Source organism: Pteropus vampyrus, unplaced genomic scaffold, assembly GCF_000151845.1.
Source record: "Pteropus vampyrus isolate Shadow unplaced genomic scaffold, Pvam_2.0 Scaffold58, whole genome shotgun sequence".
Taxonomy (NCBI): domain Eukaryota; kingdom Metazoa; phylum Chordata; class Mammalia; order Chiroptera; family Pteropodidae; genus Pteropus; species Pteropus vampyrus.
The window spans coordinates 2,593,770-2,614,588 of NW_011888839.1; the positions used below are offsets into that span (position 1 = coordinate 2,593,770).

Sequence of the window (20,819 nt, forward strand, 5' to 3'; positions counted from 1 at the left end):
GTGCCAAAAACATTTCTATCTTAAAAATTATTGAGAGGCTACTTCTTTTAAAACTACCTTTGTTTCAAATATTTTACTTATTATTGGGAACAGTTATACTGTTTACTAAAATAAATTTAAATGTTTGGAAAAATAGCTTAAGAACAAATTAAAATAATTTTAAAGATTAAATTTTTAATAGTAAATTATAACATCATGTCTACATCACCAAATTAGGACTAAACATAATTTATCCTCAAGTTATATAACTTCATAATGAAATTCTCATAGTATCTAACTTCATAATTAAATATTCTAAGAGCTGGATAGCCCTACCTAACAGCTAGCTACACTGCTTATTTATCATAGGTGACAGAAGAGAAGCAAAAATATATTCAATTAATTCCTTCCTATATTTGCACGCAGTCCTCTAAAACATTTTTTTCCCAACCAGCAATTTTCCTCACTAAAATGATCCCAACCACTATCTCTGCTTTACACTGCGAGTTCTGAGAAATAAGCTACAGTTCAGAAACCTCAAATGATGCTAAGATAACTGATAGAAAAATAAGTACACTAAGAAACTACTATGGTGCAGATAAAAAGATCAGTATTATTTTAAAAATCTATTTAGTAACTTTTTTGGCTTCCTAAAAAAACAGCAGCATGGTTGTAAAGGTATAGTGGTTCAAAACAAAGATTTTAGTGCATTAAAAAAATAAATTTAGAGGCAGATTTCAAAAATATTTCATATAAACATAAAACTTTGATAGCTTATTTATTTTGAGATTCACTTCAGCACTATCTGTAACTAAAAGGGAAGTCACATGACTTACACAATGAAAGAGAAAGAAGTTTTCTTTCCTTTCCTTCCTTTCTACAGGAAGAAGCAAAAGCTCGGTATTAGCTATCCAAGGCCAATGGGTGGGGCCTGCAAGCCAAAAAGCTGTAATGGATTGAAGTTAATCTTAATGGGGGCCCACTTTAACCTTCTAAAAGCATCAAAAATGTGAAAACTGCAACCAGCACTTGCATAAAATAACAAGCATTTAATTTAAGTTAGGCTTTAGAAAATTCTAATTCAGTTTATGAACAATGATGCTGCTTCTGTTGGGGATAAAAGCACCTATGATTTCCTACACAGATACACACACCATCCCCCACCGGCACACAGATACTTCACAAGCTTCTTGAATAAATAGGAGTATCCAGTGTCCAGGGTGATGGGTGGTCTTGAGGTCCTGAACCAGAGCTGTATACTTTTAAGGGATGCTGAGATAAGAACAAAGTGTTTTGTGTTTGTTTAAACCTGGGTTTATATTTAAACTCTTTACACCATTATTGATACAGTTCATAAATTTGTGCTATAATTGATTCATGCAAGTTTTAGATGTCAGCATAAATGCTGGAAATTAACCACATCAAAACAAAATACTTTTTTTTATAGAGCTAATTCAAATTAACTAATTCAATTTACTTAAAAGTAATCACTACATCTCAAAGGTGTAAAATCTCAACCTGAAATAGAATATCGTATCACCACACTTTCACTACCAACAGGATGCTTTTATAACATCTTATAAAATAAAATGTACTTAAACAAAATTATAAGCATCAAATAAGCAGCAATGCAATGAAAAACTTCTAAAAAAAGTGAAATTAACCCATTTGGAGTCACAAGCATCAACCATTTGTCTTATACTCCAGGCTTTACTATAAATATAATATAAAAGGTTTTTTTTCCTTCTTCTTCTTTTTTTTTTGCAGAGCAGAAAGGCAGGATTTACAAGTGGCCCAAGGAAAAGATAAGCGGTGAATAGTTCTGACCCCAGTTTTTCTGGCTTGATCAAGTGGGTCTGCAACCTGAGCCAAAGGGCGCAAATTCCTCACCATTCAAAATTCTTCAATGGCTTGGGGGAGGAAACAGTGAAAGGGGCAAACGTGCAAATCCAACTGTCCTTAGATTCGATATTTTGATATTCAACTAAAAATTTTAATTAAAAAGTTAAAAAATGAGATCAATACTGTAGTTAAATTTCTGGCTCATAGTTTAACCAATCCTAAAAAGAGATTTAGTAAGATTTTTTTCTTGTTAAAATTAAAAATGATTCATTCATTTATCTTTTTAAATATGATACACTGAACTGTTAGGTATGTGTCTCTAGTATCATTTAATCTATTTAAAGGAGTTGTTGAAAAGTGTAATTAGTTTCCAAGCACCAGTCTTTCCATATTATAAAAGAAATCGTACTTTGAAAAAAAAGTTGATAGAATTCATTCCAAGCTTTAAAATATATCAATAATCAATTAAGCACTTAAGGTAATAAATATAACCAGTGTTGTCAGCCTTCTGTTACAGATTCAACTAAGGATAAAGAGGATTCATTTGAATGAAAAAACATTAATATAAAATAATTTAAGCATTATAGTGTCTGGAAATACATCAGTACTGGCCTAGGGAATTGCTTACAAAGCTTAAGGAAAGAAATGGTCATAAACAAATCATGGTTAAAATAAAATTAATTTTAAATTTACATAGTCTTTATATAATATAGCACAATAAAACTGAACAAAAAAACATTATCAAATTAAACTTACAAGTTTTTGAAATAGAGGCCAACTTTCAGATTAACAAAAGTAATAAATTTAAGTGGGTTTTGATTTTAAAAAGTGGACTGTAATAACAAAAAGTTAAAGCAGCTGGTAAAAATTAAGTATGTTATTAATAGCACAATAAAATAATATGGTTCTAAGCATCTGTAAAGATAGTTTCTATGTGTGAAATCCGAAAACTATACATTTTAAGACTGATGAGAAATCATTTCACTCAAAACTTAAAAAATAACATTTTAAAATTATAGTTATCTCCAAATTAAATGAGTAGAGGATATATAATTAGACATTATAAAAAGTGTAAATATTACATCAGAAAATTTTTTCTTTGCTTTTATACTTTGTATGAAAAGAATGAGAATTGGAAAATTTTATTAAAGTTTGCTAAAAGAAAACAGAAAAATATATATAGCAAGCTGAAGAGCAGAACTTTTAAATCTATCATACAACAGTTTACACTTAGTATGTGATCAATAAAAAATAGTTGAATAAATTATTGAACCAGAAATTTTTCTAGAGTAATCATTTTCTTAAAAGATACTACTTTTATATGACAATAAGCCATTTTGTTAACTTATACCTCTAAGAATGTTAATACAAAAACTCAGTTGAGACAGAAATTAATTTACCACAAGAAATATGAATATCAATAAACCTAAATCCCCCCCCCATTAGCTAAGTAGTTAGTTTATATTGTATGAAAAGTACAAGATTAGTGAAATGCATATTAGTCTTACTTTCACTGGCATAGAAACTACTGGTGTAAAGATAATTTCCAAGCAGAAAAAAGTAGAGAAACAAAACACATGAAAATAAGTATGAACTGTATTTGATAAAAGATACTGGATTCTTGTGTGACAAGACAAAGTTAAAAGGAACCAGGTTAGTTAACCAGTAATGTAACATATAAATAATCATATAGGACAACTGAGCCTGAGACAACTAAGCCTCTTCTCTTCAAGGGTGACTACAAATGGGCACAAAGGAACTCATTGGGCCTCTTCTCTTCAAGGGTGACTACAAATGGGCACAAAGGAATTCATTGGGGTGATTTAATATTCTATATCATGACAGTGGTAGTGGTGGTCATATGATTTGTCAAAACTCATCTAATTGTATACTTAAATTTGGTGAATCTTATTCTACATAAATTATACCTCAATAAAACTGACAAGGTAAAAAAATAAAATAAATGACATGAGATTACTATCTTTTGAAAATTATGACAACGCTTTATATGGTGAAAGTATTAATAAAAATATAGTGTTTGAAATAAAGATTAAAAACCTGGTATTGTTACAGTTTGTAAGTTATTTTCACATGTTATCTCAATTAATCCTTACCTTACTCCTCAAAATAGGGAGAAAATATTATTGACCATATTTTACCCATGAGAACACTGAAATTCTGAGGATGTGACTAGCCAATAGTAAAGAACCAACCAAGCGGCAGAGCCAAATCCAAACCTTCATTTCCACTGTCTTCTTCCTCACTCTACCATGTTACTTCTCCTTTGTAATAACTATATACAACATTGTTGTGTCTTTACTATTTCCCGAGGTCTGTGTTAAAAGCTTTACGTGTGGAACATTTAAATCCTCATTATACACCTCTTCAAGGTGGATACATTTTTGTCCCTTTGTTTATAGGACACCAAGACACTGACAAAGCAACTTACTTTCCCTCCAGATATATAATAAACTAGAATTTGACTACTGATTTATTTGACCAGATTCTATACCATTATATAGTATCTCATAAAGATTAAATAATTGTTAACAGAGCAATAGATATTAAATTATCATAGAAAGTCTATTTAAAACAATATTTTTTCCTTAACTTACACTGAAGAATATACAAACTGGATATGTACACCTGAAGACAGAGGTAAAATTTCATGATACAACAAACTATTGAAAATATCTATGTAACAAAATTATTCCCAAACCTCAGTTTATATCTTGATACTTTAAACAGTATTAAATACCATAAAATTATAATAAAAAGCCTTGTAGTTCACTGTTATGAAAATTAAGCTATTTATACAACACATTTTGCCAAATTTTAAAGAGAGCACATAAAAGATGATGCCAATTTAGCTTTTCACCATTAATATATGCCACCAAAAATAACTTAACCATGATTTTACTTTGGCAAAGACTAGTTTACATGTTAGTTTATTTATTCAACACATACTTGCTTTGCAGTTTATGTAACGTCTCTACTCTTTGCAACAATCTGAAAAGTTAGGTATTACTCCAATTTAGAGCTGATTATAGAAAGAAATGTAAGACTAAATCTATCAACTATCTATAAGTTTTATTTTAGATGGCATTTGTAAATTGTCAATTACTCAGATTATTGAGGGTGGGGGTAAAGCAGTCATCAGATTATCTTCCAATTTGTTGAAGATAAAATTAATCCTGATGTATCAAAATGTAACAATACTTTTGTTACTTATTTGATAGAATACTTACTAAAAGATCATTTCTAAATGTACCCCCACTGACATGCAATGTATCTTCTTGAATGTTACTATTATCACCTTTTCTGTTATTAGATGTTACAGTCAAACTATTTTAGAGAGGAATATAAATCATTTAAATTTCTTGTGAACTGCATATGTTACAATACCATAACCTATAGCAACTTTCCATTACTTAAAATTCAGTGAGAAATAGCTCAAGGTATGATAATAAAATAACTATTTTATTTATTTCATATTTAACTCCAAATCAAGTCTATAGAATATCATATTTAAAGACTTTCCAATTTAATTAATTAGAACTATCACTTTATTTGTTTAGGTTAACTTGGTTTAGAAATAAGAATACAATACACTATATTTTTAACTTCTAGGTTAGTTGCAACACTAAAAAAATTAGTTAAGATATACAAAACTATCCTCAATATTTAAGTAATTTCTGAACAGGAAAAATCCAACTAAATTCAAATAATATGGGTTTCTTGCTTCCCTAAAGTAAGAAAATTTACAATAAAGGACACACTTTTTAATCTACTATGTTGAGTGCAGGTAACAAAGTTCTAAAAACTTATGAAACCCAAGAACTCTGAGATGAGTTAAAAGATAGGTTAAAGAAAGATGTTATGCTGAATACTTGGTAAGTGGTTTGTGATTTCAACATTGGTATAAAAAACAATTCTGTAATTTGTTGCCTTCATTAATCATGAATGATTTCTTTAAAAATAAGAATCAAACATAAGAAAGAGGAATATACTTAGGAGTTACATCAATAATCTTTAAGATGAGAAAAGAAGACCATGTCTTAAATATGCACTCAATTCACATTTCATGTTTAAATTGAATATGAAAAAAAGACCATCTTTTTAGGATACAAAAAAAAAGTCTTGAAAATAATACATTTGAAAATAAAAAGGAAAGTAATATCTTTTATAAGACAAAGTCTTATAGAATTTTGATTTAAATGCCATTAAATGTGATTGTGTAGCTTTAAAACGTTTAGTTCAGGATTCTTCTGAATTGGTCAACTGGGCAAATTGTCTTGAAAATTTGTTAGGTTTAGGAACTATTTTCAAAATATTAAAATGCATAACTCACTAACTAATGTTCTATAAAGTTACATGATCATATTTTAAAATTTCCAAGATTTCTCTACCTAAATAATTTTTTAGAAATTGAAATTTTCAACGGACCTGAGAATAATAATAATCACATCTATTGTGCATATGAAAAATGTTTTCATGCTAAACTGACAAAAGTGGATATGGCTAGTAAATTGGTGATGAAATACTACGAAATGCCCTTAAACATAAACATATTGAAATGTTTTCAAAATTGTATAATTAATATTGAAAACATTGAGATTTGAACTCTATACTATACCAATTGAATTGTGTATAATATTTAAAATTTTCACATATATATGACTATTAGTCATCTCTAATGTTTTCATATCTTATATTATTAATAAAATGTTTTAAATTTATCAGTTACAAAACTATAAATTTATAAATTAGAAATAAAGAGCATAAGAAGAAAACATCAGTACTTGAAAGGCAATGAAGAATTCAAAATCAAATTATTAAAAAATATATATAAGCCTGCTGAATAATGGGAGATAAATTGAAGCCATTTTGAATTACTTTCTCTTTGAAAACAATTCATACATAATTTGTGAAATAAATGAATTACACAGTCATGTTAAAAAAATTCTTTGTATCATATTTGATGGCAAAGAATTCCAAATATAACCCAACAGGTGAAAAAAAAATATTACACAAATGAGCTTAAGAGAGGGCAATAAGGAAAATGGATTCTATCTCTCCCCTAAACGGAATAAATTTCAGATGATCATTAGGTATGATAATGACTTTGGAAATAAGTGTCAAAATCTATGTAAAGAAAAACTTACAGGATAACAAATATCAACAGGTAGTTATTGGGGAACACTGCTCTTCTCCAGAAAAGATCTAATATTTAATTACTGTGTAATTCATCTAAAGGACCATAAAATATTTGTCCTATTAAAAGCTTATAATATTTTAAAAAGTTCTCAAAGACCTTTCCAGGTAATTTAAACATGTTAGCCCACACTCCAGCTGTTGATGCAAATTTTTAAAATCCATTAACAAAAAATTGAGAGAAGTATTAAGCACATACAAAACAACTGTATTCTAATTGATCAAATTGCCTTAGTAGGAACTTAGACTTACAAATCTGTGTTAACCATGTAACTCTTCAATTGATAGACAAATCTATGTTTTGCATTGGACTCTAAAGTAAGAAACTCCTACAAATTTATGCTATTTACAAACTAAATCATCATCAAAATTTTAAAATTTTGAATATTAAATATTTTAAGGAACATTTCAAAAACTGTGTGCAGTGACAAAATTCAAAAATAATATTTATACATTTTTGTTGTTTTTAAAATTAAAATATTCAGTATTGAAGGCTAACTGTTTCAGTATTAACATGTGTCAGAATACATATATATTCATTAACAGTATATAAAAATAAGATCATTTAAATCACAAGTTAACATTAGCAAGTCAAATGAAGACTGTCATTTTAAACCACCAATGGTCACACACCATTCTCAAACAGGAGAATCTCACTGCATTTATCAACAAGTCTAAAGATAGGAAAAGTGCAGCACCTGAGTCATGTGTTTCTGTTTGAGGAGTTGGTGACATTACAGAAACTAATAGGTTGATTGTATTATTGCCAACAAATTTTAAATAAAATTAGGTCAACAAATTTAGGTAACAGATCTATTTTTTATAACACATATATATGTTCTCTTCATTTCTTGGCAACTGAATTATGGCTTTTGATATCCAGTTCTTGGCAGTCAATATTTTCAAAAGAAAAAATATATCCTGGGTTTTTAAATATTATTTTACAGAAACTAATTGATTTTCTTATTTCCTCAGGTATATACTATTAAGAACATGTTTCTGAATATTTAAAAAAATCCATTGATACATAATACTTCTGAACATTCATCATATATTTAAAATGAATATTGGTCCAGAAGAACAATTAAATGTCCTAATTATACATAATGTCTATCTTTCATAACAGAAGAGTATATAGACATGAGGAAAAAAATCTAATTTATAATTTTATATAAAACCTAGTATGCTTTTGAGATTGCTGACAGTAAAAATGGCAGCAAAAATAATTGAAAACATTTTTAAAACTTATAAAATGGTCTTGAACTGCAATCTGATTCTATAAGCAATGCTCACATGCTACCTACACATATCATTTATGACCATCTAATTGTTACCTGTAGCTGCTTGGCTAAAATCAGTAGTATTCCTGCCTTTTTCAAAACAGTTATTCATATGGTTTATATGCAATTTATGTTAAGTCCCAGTATAAGACAGAAATCTAGGTATCAAAAAGAAGCAATTGATATCTAAGTAATTTTTCCCTAGGAAAAAACTCGAGATATATTTAAAAAAGAAACAAACACTGTAACCATAAAAAAAAAAATCTCTTGAAATGTTACTTTCTAATTTTAAATGTAAAGATTATCAGAGTCTGGTTTTTTTACATCACAAAAACGCTAATATTTAAGTTTTATTGACTTTTTACATACTTCTTCCTAAGAATGTACATTCTTCTGAAGACTACAAATATACATATTTAAAGAGCATTTTTATCACGTCATTTTAATATTGTTCTTTTAGTAAACATATGATGTGTAACAGAAGATTAAAGCAAGTCTTAAATAATCAATTATTATACTCTAGAAACTGTTTGCTATCTATAAAACTTTTCCAGCAATACAGTATTCCTTAATTTAGTGAATATAGGAATGTTTATCAACATAATCATTGAACAGCTTAAATTTGGATGTCTCATGGTTCTAAACATTAATATTGATTAATAAGATATCTAACATTTGAATATATTAAAAGGTAAAGATAGAAAACCAAATTATAACAAGGTGTGATCAGACAAAGAAGAAAGGGTTATTTTTTTCATTCATCTATAAAACAAATTTATGAGATCGTAAAGAACAATTTAACAACCTAAAGAAGGTTCAAAGGGGGGAAAGCCAGAGCCTGACAGAAATGGATCTGTCAATGATTTCAGTCATTCAGTCTAGGGAAGAAAAAAGAAAATGTGGCTTCATTTTGCAAGGTAAAGTAGGAGGCATAAAATTCAGTAGCCTGTCTGTGGACTTCTATTTATGTATTTAAACGCTGTTTCAATTCACAGATTATGCTGATTCTTCCACATGTAAACAGCCAATAATGATGGCCAGGCCTTTAGGAAAGGAAAACACACACCATACAGCAAGGTCAGGAAGCTACCAAGCACCACAGGACAACAGATCAAAACAATGGTTTCATGTGTTTCTATTGTTTATAAACTTAATTTAAGATGATTCCTTAGGGAGAAAAGAAGGTTGTAAATATTATCAGGGACATACAACATAGAAGCAAACAAAATATATAATTTTCACTCAAATAGACTATTTCTTGCACGTATCTATGTCAGTCAACCTATAGTATTGATAGTCAATCATTAAATTTTTAACATAAATGTCAAGCCAAACTAAACCTCTTTAGTCTTAAATCCCTTTACTCCTAAGAATTAATTATTACAGATAACTTATAGTTCAAGCTTGCAAACTGTAAATTTTTTTTTACTATACAGAGATTAAGCAACAGAGAGGAGTGGATTGAAAGGGGATGAGGTATTAATTTGCTTGTTTCTGGATAAAATCTTGAAAATGAGAGGCGATGACATTCTGATGATATTAAGCATCTTAAGAAATTACAACACACTATAAGCAATGGTGGAAATTTACCCCAGGTAGGAGACTAGCACATTTTAAACATACAGGCTAGAGCCGCCTCTGGCCACATGTTTCTTTGAGTTCAGTCTCTTAAAGAGACAGTATCCTTTAGATCTATGCCCTACAGGAGCACATTTTAAAATGTTTGATTACCAAGCATCCTCTCTTGCGTTTCTTCAAGTCCATACAAGGCCAACAGTATTCTACTTTATTTTACTGTAAAATCCAATTATTTTTACTTAAATCTACAAATGACTACTGGGCAGGGAAAACTACAAACTAGTGATATCTACAAATACGGGGACCTATTGATTTCTTATAACAGCAATTTTTTTTTTTTTTTTTACTTAAGACGATCACTGTTTCTTCATTCATTTGCCCACTCATTCACCAGCCATAGGCGACAAAGTATACTGTATTCCATAACACCGGAAGCCACACCACCGCAATTTCGCTGTCGAATGAAGGGGGGAACTTGCTAATAAAGTCAACCAGCATCCAAGCAGTAAAATTTCAAAGATTTTACTTTCTGTTCAGGAAAAGATATCCAGGAAGGGGTCCAAATAGCACCTTAAAAACTGTATTAACTCGTTACTAAAAGGAAGATCTTGTCTTTCAATATACCTAAGGGCACATTATTGTATAGCCATTTACAAAACTACTGATCCGCTCCACGTGGAAAAAGGTGAAGAGGGGGATGAAAAAAGTTTGGCTTACTTGGTGTACGAATACATCGACTGGAATATCCAAAGGGCTTCCCTCTCGGTTTATCATGGAGATGAATCCAAATCCCATTCGCACATTGAACCACTTACAGTGGCCAGTTCCGTGCAAAACCTGGGATTCTTCCTCTACCTGCTCCGGCAGCTTCCCGGGCTCTTCTCCACCACCTTTGCTTGCCCCACCTGAGTGGAACAGGACAAAAAAAGTCAGTTAGTCTGTATTGCCATACAGTTCACTGAATGAGAGAGAGAGAGAGAGAGAGAGAGAGAGAGAGAAACTGCTTGGAGGTTGGGGAGAGAGGAAATAGGAAAAACATGCTTAAGTGGTTGATTCCTTCTTTTCTACAGAAAATATTTAAAATGAAAAGGGTTAAAAGGGGAAGCGGGGGAGGGGGAGCCACACTGTTCTATCGATCACATCCACTTCCACGTTTCAGTACAGACGTGTACTTTTTCATTTAACTCCATTTTTCAGCTACATATTACATTATGGCATGAGATACTTTACTTGCATATTGCTGATTTAACACTGATCCCATTTACAAAGAGAAAATTTCAGAGAAACTCTTTTCTCCGCGGGCACGAGGAGAAAAGGGAAATCGCGAAGATGGTTAGAACTACTTTAACGCACATGCGGCGGCAGCGAATCCAGGGTTATCTGCAATGTGCATCCCCCCCCACCCGATAACTTTCAATTAAAGTTGGGGTGGGATGGGGGAGGGGGCAGGTGTATAAAAGTTTTCTTGGGCTCACTAACTGAAACTGCGCTTAATCACACTCAAACAATTCAAACAATAGCCCCCTGAAAGCTTTTCAAGTTGTGAATCAGTGTGGGCGGTACAAAACATTTTTGGAGATCTGTAACAATAGGTTGCAGAAAGCCCCATTGCGCGATGGGGGGTGGGGGTAATGCCCAGTATTGGGGTAAAACGGGGAAGGGGGGGTAACGGCAAAGAAGGGTGGGAGAGGGGGAGGGGGGAGAGAAAGGAAGAGAGAAAATCACAGTAAAACAATAGAAAAGAAAATTAACCTTCGGCCATGTTGCCCCACGGGCCCTCTGCTCCAAACTCGTGAGATGAAAACTTTCCCTTTGGAACGGAGTGATCTTCTGCATCAATCTAACATCTTGATTTTGTGCGATCACAAATTTAGCTCGCATGGTCTAATGTGCTTTCCCTCTTTTGATTTTTTTCTCTTCTCTCTCCAGTTTCTGGCCCCCTGAGCACACGTGACTTTGTCAATTACATGCTTTCTTGCTACTAATTTCACCTCGGATCCTTAAGGGGCTGGCAAGAGGAAGAGATAACCAATCGCCATTTCATCTATGCTGACATCAAAATAATTTATGAATGAACACGAAAAACTCAAACATGTTATCTAAAAGACAATTTGGGACGCTTCTTTACGATTAATCAGAATGCTGATTTCGTGCTTTTACTTAAACACAATGGAGGGTGCTTCTGAATCGTCGATTTAGAAAAACGACACAGTCGTATATGTGCCTTACACACAAGCTTGTCCAAATAATCTCATTTAGGGGGAAAAAAAGCCATTTAAATAAAGCAACGGATGTTACGCTTTTTTTCCTCCCTAAGATTTCAGTTGATCGATAGCAGTAAACCTGCTTGGGACGCAAATTTCATATTTTTCGGTTCTTAGAAGAAAATACATAATTTCCAAAAAACCTAATTAAACCTAATTACATTCCTATGAAAGTTTAGATAATCGTAATGTACACCTACAATACGAAAATAACACACAATTACCTGATTGTGCCCTGAAATTTTTTCAAATTTGAAATAAAATCCTACCGGGAAAAATTGCTATCACCTTCACGTAGTCAAATTGTGTTTAGGTTTATCATTTCGGAACACTTTGGAGGGGGTTGGTAAGAAATTGTACTTCACAGGTTTCTCCGCCATCTCTTTCCGGGGGAGGAGATGTGATTAATGACTTCCTAAATAACAGCCCAGTTTTCCAGCCTAACATAGAGTGAACCTCAATCAGTGGCGATTGTTCCCCAAGAGCAAGACGACGTAGGGCAGGGAGGGGGAGGGGTTCTCCAGGCAGGGGAGGTGAAGAGGAGCCGCCAGCAGAGGCGGCTGCAGAGCCAGAGAAAGAGGTGGGGGAGAAAAAAGCGGGCGCCGGTGGGGGGAGGGGTGAAGAAAGAGGCAAGTAGGAGAAAAAAGGTAAATTCATGTAATATTGACTGGACCCTGACATTTTAAAAGTCAACTACCAGTGGATAGAAGAGTCGAATAAACGAAAATTTAATAACGGATTAGGCTCGTACCGTCCCGTCCCCGGTCCGGCCCCAGTTTCAAAATGCTTTCCCCTTACCTTTCAAATTAGTTCAAATGATTGTAGATTACTAGATGCTGACACCAGTATTACTGCCCTCATCGAATACAATAAATATCATAGATCAACTAGAAATGCTTTACTTCTTTTAAAGTAGAAAATAACACTCGTTTTTGAAACATTAAAATGCACCACCACTCTTTCCCCCACCCCACCCCCATTTTCTTAAACAAGCAGTTTACGGAGAAACTGTACAGATACCACTTCCCTTAGGCAAAGCTACCGAGTTGACCCTCCCCCACCAAACCTGCAATCCCCTCCGGTCTCTCCAAACGTCCTCACTGCTAACTCCTAACACTCCTGACACTTTCACACAAACTAAAATGTAGGGATCTTGAATCTAAAAGCTTTTGAAAATCCACATACAGCACCTATGGACACCTCCTCTCCATATTAAAGCAATAAATATAAATGTATACTAATTGGTTCGGATCTGAAATGAATGGATGTATATTTATGCTATTTCCAGCTGTTTGTGGTAAAAGGTGTCAACCAAGACATGCATTTGTAAAGATTTTTCGTGTTTATTTCTTGTTGCTTCTCAGGAAATGGGGCAAAGTTTTCTCATTTTATTTACTTTGTGGGGATAACCATGTGCCAGCTGGTAGGGAGAAAAGGAAAAGTGAAAATCCAAATGATTTTGAAAGAGTAACAAAAGCTAGAGGATCTCAAAAAATTATTTGTTAAAACATTTATTAGGCATTAATAGTAGAAATCAACTGATTACATGAAGTAACTTTAATGATGACATTCCAGGTTAAACATTTCACACACAAAATAGAAAATACTAAAATAAGTTATGTGGGTTTTTAAAAAATATTTTAAACGAAAGAACTACTTTTAAAAATCAACATCTGGTTAAGAAAAAAATCTGAAAAAGTATTATGTAAGTTGAGGGGGAAAGCTATTACTTATGTAAAAGTAGTTGTAAAATTCACAGGCCAGTATAGTCACTGACACACATTTACAAAAAATATTTTATCTATAAGTTTGTTTTAATTTGAAAATTGTTTAATCATAAAATCAGAAATAATATAATTGATTCTGAATCCTTGTTTATTAGTGACTTTCAAGAAATTCAAAACTATCGACAATTAGATGAAAAGTGTGAAATGTCATAACTGAACCACATAGAATGGTAGTTATGAAATTCACCTTCTTGCCTGATTGGGGGCCTCCAGTATTAGTGGAATTAAGGTAGGGTTCACTGGACTGGTCACCAGTGTCAGAGGTTATCGACTCATTCATTTCCTGAGAGGGACATCAGCCTTTCAAGTTGTGTAGAAGGCTTTTTCCAACTGGGAACTCTGAGAAATCCTCTAACATTCATTCACAAAGAATTTAAGGCAACTGCATTTACATACCTTGGGGGTGGGGTAAAGAAAAGGGGGAGAGAAGAGAAGAGGGTAGGTTACAGGGAGGAGGGAAGGAAATTGGGAAGGGAGAGAAGTGAAGAAAACAGTGAGAAACAAAATATCACCATTTCAGGGATGTGGTACTGTCTTTTACATAGATTCGTCTGTGTACCCCCCACCCTTCTTTTGAGCCCGAGATCCTTTAATAAAACTGAACATAATCTCTTTAAGCTCATAGAATGCTTCTTTCACATAAAATGGTCCTATGAATCTCCTAGAATGCTTTCCAATTTGTCACCTTCCTGAAGTCTTCTGGTTTTAATTTTTTTCTCATTTCCTACTTGTTTTTAGTGCCAGAAAGACCTGTGCTTGACTCAAAACGCATGTTTTATACTTGTGAAAGCCAAATGTTTTAGTAAGTTGATTTATCATAGTTCTTTCAAAATGTCTTTAAAATAAGTTCAAGTAGCAACAAAGAATTGTCAATGCACGGGGGGTAAAAATCAAGGAACTAACTTAGCATATGCCTGTTGGTTATCATACTAAGGTTTCTCTATTTAAAAAACTAAGTACACATATTCGCAGCTGTTGGTTGTGTTTGTGTGTGTGTGTGTGTTTATTCCAATAGTACAATGCAAGGAGCCAAGAGGTGCCAGAGCCCACCGTCGTTGTCTTCCTATAAGCAACGAGTGACTTCTATCAAAGCAGAAACAATGCTTCGGTTCTTCTTAAAACTAGGAGGAGGGGCTGTGGCATTGCAGCAAGCGACTCCACCCGTGGTCTCCCGCCGGCAAATAAGGCCAGGCTCTGGAGCCTCAGCGCTGCCTTTGCAGCCGTGTATCTTCACGCGCAGCTCGCGCCCCAGGGTCACAGAGACCCCCCGGGCCAGCGGATCTGCCCCTTCCCTCCACCTCCACCCCCGCCACTTCCTCTCCTCTTTCTCCAGTCACCTTTCCCTTTATTCAACACATCACCACCTCCTCTCTACAAGTGGAGCGGTTCCGAAGAAGGCTAATGGTTTCTCACTAATTAAGGGATTTTACATTTGTCATTGTGTCCCCAAGAACACCAAACAAAGGAAACCCTTGCCTTCACCACTATGGAAGGAAATACTTGGCACAATCGACTACTTTTACTGCCTTTCCAGACATACATCATTTATAATTTGATCCCTTTGTCAGATGTCAGAGTCTCGGATATCTAAGTGAAGTCGAAAAAAAAGGGGACTCTGGAGCACCCGAAAAAATGACCACTGCCATCACCCGCCTCCACTCCCCCACCAGGCCGTGCCTAAAATGGAGCGGTCTCCAGACTCCTGGCGCCGTACTTTAGTGCAGCCACGAAAACATCGCCGTGCGCCTTTGGAGGATCAGGAAAAGCCGTAGGCCTGGAAGGGGGTGGGGGTCGGCCCCAGGAGATTTTAGGGAACCCACCCTATGGCCTCAGCGTGAGGTTTTTAGCCTAAAAGTTGCGACGCGCACGTCGGGCAAACTATTCCCGATCCCTCCCACAGCGTTTCAGCAAACTACCTGGCAAATAACTTTCTTTAAATTCTTACAATACGGAGTCAAATGAAAAGAGTACTCGGCTGGATGCCTTGATCTTATAGTAAAGGCACTTCAGAATACGGGGGCATTTTGTTTTTGTTTCCGAAAAGCAAAATTCCGTTCTCATTTAATTTCCTTATCTCGTAGCAAAATGCTCTGGCTTAACACAATTGTTCCAATTTGAGAATTTTTACACAGTTGTAAAAGTCTCTTAAAATTTTTTTCTTTAAATATCTTAACACACTTCCACAGACTTAAATAAAATTATAGAAAATACAGGAACCGATTAGCATATATTTAAAATTTTCTAGACAAATTGCTTTCATATTTCAAAAAACAATCATTTGCAAATGTTTCTTTCTTTTTGGTCTGTTACATTTCAGCAAAGTAGAGCAATAAAATTATTCAGAAAAGGGGCAGTATTTTAAGACCACCATTTTGTAGAAAATTCCTTTTAAAAAAACTGAAATAGCAAAAAAAATCCTGTTCCATTAACATACTCCTCCAATGAAAAGAAAAAATAAAAATGTTATTACTCCTTCCAAATTGCTTCTGAACTATGCCAACACTTTCTTAAAGGATTTTAATCAGAACAAAGATAGAAAAATCATTTTGTAATAACACTATTGTTTTGCACAGAATAGCACAAAAAAGCTTCATGTTTTATAAGAAAAATGAGTACTTTTCACCTGTACTACTTGAACATGTATTTCATAATTTAAAGATCTTCTGTAGTATATATTCTGAGTCTGTAGAAATGACACTAAATAATGTAAACGTAATTTTTCCCCTCCCCCAAGGCAATGAATGAAAGTTGATTCTATAATAATCTCATCGAAAGAAATAATCAACTGAAATAAGAGTGTGGACTGTTTCCTAAGTATTTAATATTTTCACTTTGGGTTTATTTGGAAGATGAAGACAGGTGGATGGAAAACAGGAAGGAAAAGAACAGTGGGGGAGTAAAAGATCAGGCCAGTGAGAAGAAATCTTCAGCCTTTACAGATAGACACCTGTGTGGGAAGCAAATCTGTGGAGAAAGAGCATCCAGCTAGAAATTGGAGGCCATTTACTGACCTTGTGACCTTGCTAATCACTAAGCTTCTCTGGGCCTCAGTTTACTTATCTGCAAAGTGAGGAGACTGGATCAGTTGATTTTCAAGTCTTTCAGTTTAAATGTAATCTCTGGAAATAACCTTTCTTTTGGTGAATATGGAACCTCTCCCGGACAACCCCTTTTTAATCACAAGGAAACACAGACATGAAACTTTATTGCAGTCACTTAACACATTGGTGTTAACATTATTTCCCACAGAAAAGAAAAAGGTCTCTCGACTGCCTCCAGTTTGCCCCACAGAAAAACCACAATCTATAGTAATCAGAAACTAGTTGGTAATTTAAAATATTGTAGCAACTTTTCAGAATCTTCTTTTTCATGATACTCATTAGAGCATCATCTCCATGTCAAAGGATTCACTCTAGAAAAAAGGAAAGTGTTTGTCAAATGACAATGCCTATCAGTGGTTTCCTCATTAAATCTTTTGATCCCTACTATTTTCCTCTTGCTATCTACAATCCTAAAATTGATAAGCTTAATAACAGAATAATGTTTTTACTTGTACTAATTAATGCTCATAAACTTTGTCATATTACAGCTCTTAAGTGTGTTTTCAAAGTAATATTATTAGTCAAGATTAGAGTTAAGATATTAAATTCATCGGAACATAAACTGAAGTATTACATTATCAAATAAAACTTACTGAAAAAATACTGTTGTAAATTTTAACTTAATTTCAATAATATAAAATATTTATGTACTGAAAAATCTAGGTTTTATAGTACATCTAAACAAATGAAATGTACAAAAATAGTCTAAGTTTAAAATGTTAAAAGTTCGAGACTCATTTTTGCAGTAAAATGAGGAACAAATATTATACAAGTTTACATGTAAAATAAATGGAGCTTTCCAAAATTAGAGAAATTTCCTTATTACCTGAAAAATGTCTAATATATTGTGCTGCTTATATTGTGGTAAATTATTTGAAAATAGCACCAAATCTCTATCTTTAAATTAATTTAACATATTTATGAGTGCCTATTTTGTTATGAGAGTCTCAAAAATGAACAAGCTACAAATAATTTTCATTCAGCTCTATAAGCATGTAAATATCTATCTTGGTCAAGTTATGGAAAAGGGAATCACAAAATCTAATATTGCTAAAATCAGGAGGAAAAGGAGTTAATAGGAACATTTCATCCATGCATTCTGGGGGAGTATGTTTATAGATGGAGTGATATGGAGTACAGTAGGATATGGTACCCATCTTGCCAAAGTGAATTCCTGAAGGTCGTCAAGTTTTCTCACGTGCCTCTACTGCTCTTTTTAAACAAAAGTAAAGTATTGAAATAAAAAGAAAGAAAGAAAGAAAGAAAGACTAACCTGGGGCTGATGAAAACTGGTTGAATGACCTCATCTTCTGAAGAACCTAAAATCAGAAAGCTCAAGTCAGTACTATATTAATTGCCTAATTAATTGCATCTTCTTCAGCTTAATGACTCATTAGAAAGCAATAAAATGCCTAGGTTTTGACTCTGTGAAGTCAAAGACTCACCAAGCAAAATTAGATAACCAATTGGCATAAACTTGCCTTTCATTCTTATTAAAAAAACACAGGTTTAAAAAAATGTTTAAAAAAAAATTTATAACAAGACCATTATGATGTAGTCCAAGATACTGACTTCATGAATTATGCAGTTAAATTTTAAGAAATATTTATTATTACACTGTAATTCAAGAATCCCATTTTGTAAAACCAGTTGAAAAATCAACCCAATCCACAAGTGTGTTTCTTGATGAACTTATTTGACTATTCTCTTCAGATATATTTTAGAAGATAATGAGAACCAAATTGTGGTACTACATCATTGATATTAGGTCTCTCTGTTACTTTGAGAAAAATTACTTTAATGGTAATACATTTAATCATTAAGTATATTTAATTAAAGGTATCTAACATGCATTATCTCAGATTTTGAAAAGCAACAACTGTTCTTTTTTAAAAAATGTAAGTACTGATGTTTCTAATATATCCACTGGCAGATGTTACAACACAATAAAACTTGCAATAAAGAGGTCACCCAGTAATAAAATATAGCAATTGGAAGAGAAAGTCCTACTGGCCACTGAATTAACATTTTTATCCTGAGCTCAGTTATTAAGATTTGGAAAATAGATTGGTTTGAACATGCATCCACTCACCTGCTACCACCCACGGTTGTCTTTGTCCCCTTAACCAAGTTTTACACACTATATCTACTATATCAATTCACAAAAAAATAAGCCATTGTATGTAAATTCTTTAAGTTGCAATCTCATTTCTTCTCAAAACTAAATGGAGGCTTTTCCAAGTGCAGAGTTCTACTGAATGTTGACCCAAGATTCTTCTTACAAGGGATGATAATCCCACTGAGTAAGATTTGAAAAGAATAGAGGAAGAATGTGAACAAAAGGCAAGTGAAACTCTGTACATTAAATCCTTCAGTTATCCTGTGTTTACAACCAAAAGACAGAAGATAATGACAGACCTTAATGCTAACAAAATTCATTATTAAAACTTATTGAAATAGAGCTTTCCCTTACACTGAGGCTATACTATACTAAGTTTTATTTTGCACATTTGGTTTCTGTGGGGGTGTATTTAAATACACATAAATTTCAGCACAACCCTAACTCATGTTTTTCTATTCTAATAGCCCACAACCCATGCTTAATCTTCTCTATCTGCTTATATTTACAGAGAAGTTCAAACTAACCCTATCAAACAATTGATAGGGTTAAAAAAAAAACTTTTCAAATAATTCAGATGATAAATTATTATAAATGGTAGACTTAGTAAAGTAAAAACCAAATATTATAACACTATTTAAGAGCTCTAACTATGAGCTTTCTGGGTTTAAAAAGAGCCAGTGAATTCAAATGATAAAGATGTCTCGATTTTTCACTATCTAAATTTACATATGATAGTTTTTCTCAACATGATAGTTTTAAAATTATCATCCCTTTTCAAAGGAAAAGATAAGATTATTTCACAGACATCGATATATTTCACTGATGTTAATGGTATAAAATTTTTCAAAAACAAGTTAGTAAAGAAAAAATAATTGTTTTAAAATGAATGTTGCAATCCACAGAACGTTTACTGAACAACTATGATAGGAATGAGACAGGTAAATGTTACATAAAATATTTACAATATTAAATGTTCATATCCTTATTATGACTATTTGAAATAATAAAGAATTAAAATAATTCTTTGAATGCATAATAATCAAACACAGCTATTTAGAATTCTACATGTGTATTTATTTAATACTATAATATTGGGTAAATACTAAAAAAATTTAAAATTGTGATATCCTAGAATACACTTCTGACCCTTCACTAGAATAATTCCTGTTCATCATTTAAATCTCCACTTAGATCTTTTTCTTACTGTTACATACTAAGTACAACACTTCTACCATATAATACTATGTAATAGCCCATGAAGATGTTCTCTCTCCCAATTTGATTCTATGCTCTATAGTGGTAGGATTGTGTATATTTGGCTTATCATTGTAATCATGGCATTCTTTAGTGTTCAATATATATTTTTTAATGAATCAATGGCTTAATGAATTTCTGAACCTGGGTTGACTATCTCTAGGGCGCTTTTTATGAAATAAGTGAATTTGCATATAACATTTGCTTAAAAACTATCTTTCCATAAAAAGAGAATGTGATAGGCAATTAATCATTTGACTATTGCAAATATAAACTATGTACATAAAGTGGCTTCCAATATCTTTATTTAAAATATACATAACTTACTGCTATAAAATTGCCTAACTTATAAACACTATCCTTTACATTCTTAGATATCATACTAATAAAATATGTAA

General features: G+C 32.7%; 1 protein-coding gene across 1 annotated transcript in view; it reads right to left on the bottom strand.

Annotated features, from left to right (window-relative positions):
- LIN28B (lin-28 homolog B) overlaps positions 1-11,655 on the bottom strand; it is a 100,475-nt gene extending 88,820 nt beyond the window's left edge. The window contains exons 1-2 of the mRNA XM_011360711.1: positions 11,646-11,655; positions 10,611-10,798 (exon numbers count right to left, since the gene is read on the bottom strand). Coding sequence (XP_011359013.1) covers positions 10,611-10,798; positions 11,646-11,655 — 198 coding nt within the window. The remainder of the gene's footprint in view (positions 1-10,610; positions 10,799-11,645) is intronic.
- Between the last annotated feature and the right edge of the window lie 9,164 nt (positions 11,656-20,819).